At 39.6% G+C, this 6217-nt stretch overlaps 1 protein-coding gene across 1 annotated transcript; it reads right to left on the minus strand.

Moving 5' to 3' along the window:
• Positions 1-535, minus strand: LOC119324077. Its single transcript, XM_037597823.1, has one exon. The coding sequence runs from the start codon at positions 487-489 to the stop codon at positions 226-228; it is 264 nt and encodes an 87-aa protein (XP_037453720.1). The 5' UTR covers positions 490-535; the 3' UTR covers positions 1-225.
• Between the last annotated feature and the right edge of the window lie 5682 nt (positions 536-6217).

Here is a 6217-nt window from a genome sequence, read left to right on the forward strand (position 1 = left end):
GAGGTCAACCCAACTAATGAAGGATTATCCTTGACTTAATTTCTGTCAACTTGTTTTGACCAATTAACAAAAGAACTTGCTTTACACACTCCTCCAAGAGAAGCTGATCGAAAGAACAAACTTACACACGCGCGCGCGCGCGCTCCTAGCTATGAGAAAGCTGCGGCCAGTTCTACGAGCTGCGGCTTACAATTTCGTGGCATGGCAAGTACTACAGTAATATAATCAAGAGGAAGTCGCCGCCGATGCTTTGGGTTTGGGGTGCACCTTCTTCTTCATGAGGCCAAAGAAGCCTCCCCTGCTGCACGCGCCACCAGCAGCAGCCTTCTTCTCTCCAGCAGCACCGGCGGCCTCCATGTCCTTGCCGCTCCTCGCGCCGTCGAGCGCCGCGGCCGCCGCTTCGGCTTGGTCCATGCGCCTGAGCTTCTCCTTGTAGGCGTTCTTGAGCACGTAGGCCTCCACGAAGTCTTCTCCCATCATGGACGCCATGTTCCTCTGTGCTGAACTCTTCTCGCGCTGCTGCTTCCTTGCTTAAGTAAGCAGGATGGATAATAATGCTTCCAAATGCTTTGCTACGTGTGGGAAGGTTGAGGCGCGTGCCCGGCCGTTTAGGCTGGTCGTAATGGTAGTATCGTAAGTGGTATCATGCATGCTTAGAGCATGGTTAATAATATAGCCAGCTGCTGGCTATATGATGTTGCCATATCACATATAGTCAAGCTTATAGCCAACAAGTACAATAGCTAGATATAAATATGTACTACTTTGTTGATACATGACCCATCTCACTCTCTCACAAAGTACTTAGGAGCACGTGCTGCAGCCAGCTGTTAACTAGTAGCCCGCTTCTCTTTTTTTTTCTCTCTCTTTTAAGTAAGCAAAAATATAATATTTAATGTCTTACAGCCCGCCTACATCACCTTATTGTACTTGTTCTTACTAGACTTTTTGGATGATGTGGCACACAATTAAATAAGGGAAGAAAGGTACCGTATCATATTAAATGTTGTACTATTTTGTGTCATGCATGACAATTAATAAGGCAGCCTAAGATACTAACTTATGATACTATGCATTACGAAAGTAGTATCATACACTAGTATCATATGCATGATACCAGCATATGATACTCCTCATTACAACCAGCCTTATATGGGCCTTTTGGGAGACTTGGCATGCAAGCTGAAGCGCGGACTATTTACCGCAAAAGAAGGATCGAGGCACCTTGGCGAGCACGGTCAAAAGGGCATGTCACGCGTGACGTACATGACCAAGTCTATCTGCTTTTGCGGCAAGCAAGGGAGCACGCACAGTCGGATTTTGCCGGCGCGAGGAGAGACGCACGTGGGCGTACCGTGTCACCAGCGGCGAGCGCTCGCCTCGCGTGTGACCAAACAGTCATTCTCCGGAGCGTTGCCGCGCGACGCAAGGCACGACCGCTGTCTCCACTTCGTTCCAGCAACGCGGGGGGCTAACACGCAGTCAGTTTGAGCGTTAACGCTAGGTGAAGAATCTGTCTCCTCTGTTCTATGCTTTAAAATTCACGTGCTGATCAGCCATTTCTCCTTGTTTTTTGATGTACGAAATAAATACACGACCAATACAGCAAGTGGACCCACGACCAAGTAATTATCTACCCCATGCATGACCCCATCCATATCACTTTCTGTCTCTTCTGTCAGAACCACATCCTCAGTCCATTCTCTCTCTTCTCTCACGCAATAAAATCCAACCTTTTATTTTTGCCTTGGCTAAAGTAAATCATCCATATCTTTTAAACAATAAGTTAGTTTTTAAAATAATTTATATATTTGAACTCTTGACGCCAAGACATTTAGAACTAGACCATGATACATTTCGAACACATTTAAATTTCAACATTTCACATTCCATATGTGTAACAAACCTATTTTACTACAAAAATATGAAATAAGACTTGATCTTTGTGAAACAAGCCAGTGAAAAGCGATACATAGTTTCTGAATTGTGCAATAGTAAATAAATGAATCACATCTTTCTCCAGTTGCACTTAATTATGTGAAATTACATATTTTCACACTTTTGAAATAAATTGTTTTCACATTTCGAAATAATTAGTTTCACAATCATACATTACATTTTCACTTTCGACAGTTATTATTTCACAGTTCAGAAATATGATATTGGCTTGGTTCACAAAAATCAAATATTTTTTAATTGCACATTTGTGAAATGACATATTTCGCACTTTCAAAATACACTATTTCACATTTTAAAATAGTCAGTCTTATAATTGTATATTACAAAATTATTTTTTGTAGTTATTATTTCGCAATTCTGAAATATTTTACCGGCTTGTTTCACAAAAAATCACATCTATTTCAATTGCATTTTTGTGAAATGACATGTTTCACATTTTTGAAATAAATGATTTCACATTTTCAAATAATCAGTTTCACAATCATACATTACAAATCCACTCTCTGTAGTTATTGTTTCACACACCTGAAAAAATTGTTTCACATTCTGAAATATGGTAATGGCTTGTTCCAGAAAAAATTGACATCAATTTCAATTGCACATTTTGAAATGACATATTTCGCACTTTTGAAATAAACTGTTATACATTTTAAATAATCAGTTTCATAAGTTGTCATTTCAGTTTCATATTTGGGTTAATATATGTTTCTAGTGAAATAGATTGGTTTCACGTTTTTCTATTGAAAAAGGTTTATTTCACATTTTCAAGTGAAATGTGTTTGTTTCACATACGAAATGTGAAATGCTGAAATTTAAATGTGTTTGAAATGTATCCAAGATCGGTCTAGTTCTAAAGGTCTTGGCGCTGGGAATTTATGTATATATAAATTATTTCCAATAAGAACTTATGGTTTAAAATATATGAATGTTTTCAATTGGATAAAGTGAAATAAAGTCCATGAATTTGTTTGTAGCGGAGAGATAAGAGGCAGACGCATGCGTGTCTTTCTCTGATGAAAAGTAGTACTCTGGACGAGAGCGGCTTTTCGGTGCCCGGGTGCATCTGCACCCGGTCAAAAAAAATCATAAAAAATTCAGAAAAATTCAAAAAATTCCAAAAAAAATTGGGTGGTAGACAATTTGACGCGTGAGGTACGCTCTAATTTTCAAAATATTTGGACTTCTGTGCAGCTCTCAGCAAAAAAGACAAATCTGACCAGAACAGTATATGAACAGTACACATTTTTACAGACCTCCGGTTTGTCTTTTTTGCTGAGAGCTGCACAGAAGTCCAAATGTTTTGAAAATTATTGAAGCGTACCTCACGCATCAAATTGTCCACCACCCCAATTTTTTTTGGAATTTTTTGAATGTTTTAGTATTTATTTTGATTTTTTTCGTGAGCGCAGGTGCAGATGAGCCCGGGTTCAGATTCGAATTTTCCTACTCTGGACCCGCTAGACTGATAAAAATAGTAATCTAATGATGGACCAGCTGCTGAAATATCAATATTTCATCAACATTGGGAAACTTTGTATACAACACATGAGTTAATATACGGTACAAGATGTCACTGCCTGATTGGCTAGATAGCTGTCGGTAGGTAGCGATAAGGTGCATTTTTTTCATTTCGGGGGCTAATAATGTTGGTTCTCAACTTCACAGGGATACATACGAATCAGTTGGTGAGTGGGTAGAGGATACCACTGTCATCATAACCATCCGACCACAAGTTGGTTCGCCTGTGTACTCCTAATTAATCAGGGCATGTACAATGTTATTATATATCTTAGCAGTGTCATGTAGGATAAATGCTGAGCTGAGGGAATGAGAAATCTGAAGAAATATTGTGTCGTCTCTTAATTAAGATGATCTCTTAGCAATAAATCTCATTATATTTTTGGAATGTCTAGTTAAGGTTAAGAGACAACCCATTGTACAATATATTTTTTTGTCATCTCTAGATTATGTGGCAGGATTTGTAATGTATGATTGTGAAACTGATTAGGGTTTAGGGTTCGGAATTGTGCTTCACATGGTGTGATCTTAAAAACTAAATTTCGAATAATATTATTAAGTGATAGTTTCACAAGACCATTTTTCTTGAGGTTAGAACAAGAGTTTTCACCCCGGACATGAAGCGGTGCTCCACTCTAACATCATGATAAAGGATCTTACAATAATCGTGGCACTGGAGAAGCGTGGAACATATGTCTTCCCACTTAGCCTTTTGGTTCATGTAGTTGTATTACTAGCAGGCGGAGGCGCGCTCGTCATGAAGCCTGTGTCCGTGGCCGTGTTGTTTTTCTTATAAAAGAAAAGAAGGCATGGGTAAGCGACCTGGCAGTTGGTAATATGCAAGAAAATTCATCTTGGATAAATACCAAAAGGTACCGAAAAATAGTTCACCCATGGTTACATACCATTAGCTATATATATTTTAAATGTTCCAGCCAATATTGTTCCCACCAAGATAGTCGAAGTCTGAAAATTGTCTCGTGCAACCAAAAGTTGTACAAAATGAAACTTCCTTCAAACCCAAGGAAAATTGCCCCATCATACATTTTGAAGATCACATTGTACAGATAATATCCCATCCTACAACAGATGAAAATTTATATTAGTGAATAAAGAAATATACAAAAGAACGCAAAACAAAAAAGTGAATTAGAAAATAGAAAGGATTAACCTTTATACAAAGGTCCAGTCTTTTAGGCTCGACGTTGGCAGCCCAGTCAAAAACCCAACAATGCCATTGTTTTATGTAATGCATACAAATTTTAGTTCACAAAACAGCAAAAATCAAACGAAGATACTCTAGTAAAAAGATAGAACATTTGACATTACAGTGCAGTGACGATTTCTTTGTACACGATATTTTGAGTAATATCTGTTGCAACCCGTAACCCTTAGTCGTGAAAAATAGCACGCATGATCAACCGAATTAGAGATGCATTATCAATCAAATCAAGCCTAATTCTCACAGTCTAAATGGTACTAACCTGGATACTCTAAGATACATAATTTTCTTTAATCTGTTTATCCTATGGTGTCCTGCAGAAAAAGTTGTTAGGTATTGCATCATAATTAACCTAACTTTATATAGAAGGTAGAATGAGAACAAAAAACTGCTACATGTTGAACTACTCATATTGTTATAGGGGTAGGATGTGTGTGCACATTCATAGGGGTGAGTGTAACTGAGCATGTGTGTTCTATTGTGTTGGCGCTGGTGCTCGTATTTTTCTTGGTTTATTTCAGGCTTTTTGGATAGCGTTATAGGGGTGAGGTGTGCGTGGGTGCATTCATATGAGTGGGTGTATGTAAGCATCTACGTTGTACTATGATGGCACTAGGCTCCCATTTTCCTGGATTTATTTAAGGCTCTTTTTCCGGATTTATTTCAGGCTCTCCGGATAACGTTATAGGTGCAATATGTGTGGGTGCATTCATAGGGGTGATAACCTTATAGGTGTAAAATGTGCGTAGGTACATTCATAGGGGTGATTGTATGTGAGCATCTATGTTGTGCTGTGATGGAACCAGGCTCCCATTTGTCAGCATTTATTTAAGGCTCTTTGGTGATATTTGTTGAGTGGGAGGAGACTCTTCATCGACCACGAAAGCACCTGTGGTGACTTCCCAGTCTCAAGATGTAGAGTCGGCTCAGTATCTCAAATGGTTCTCATAAAGATAGGGCTGCATGCATGCGTTCATAGGGTGAGTGTATTTGCGTGTATGTGAGCATATGTGTTGTACTGCAGGCACAAAAAGAAAAATCTAGTAGTGAATTGAACAAGGGGATGCATGCATGCGTTCATAGGATGAGTGTATTTGTGTGTATGTGAGAAACTGCGTTGCACCGCAGGCACAAAAAGAAAAATCTAGTAGTGACACTACTAGGAAAAGGGCTATAGATGATATGACCACTAATGACGAACCATGCATGTGGTGCGCCATTAATATATACTAATGGCGCACCTTGTTCTGGTGCGCCATTAGTAATATATTACTAATGGCGCACCTGGTGCCTGATGCGCCATTAGTAGTTTTGAAAAAAAATATTGTTACTGATGGCGCACCGTTGTACAGTGCGTCATTACTAGTTGACATAGTAATGGCGCACCAAAGACAACGTGCGCCATTAGTAGTTTTGAAAAAAAAATTGTTAGTAATGCCGAGCCCCACCTCCCATCGCCCCGTCGCCCCCCCTCCCCTCGCCGCCCCCTTGCCCCACCTCCCCTCGCCCCGTCGCCCC

Source organism: Triticum dicoccoides, chromosome 6B, assembly GCF_002162155.2.
Source record: "Triticum dicoccoides isolate Atlit2015 ecotype Zavitan chromosome 6B, WEW_v2.0, whole genome shotgun sequence".
Classification (NCBI taxonomy): domain Eukaryota; kingdom Viridiplantae; phylum Streptophyta; class Magnoliopsida; order Poales; family Poaceae; genus Triticum; species Triticum dicoccoides.

What these genes read in the sequence shown, in the direction of transcription:
- LOC119324077 (XM_037597823.1), bottom strand. Translation starts at nt 489, where the DNA reads ATGGCGTCCATGATGGGAGAAGACTTCGTGGAGGCCTACGTGCTCAAG.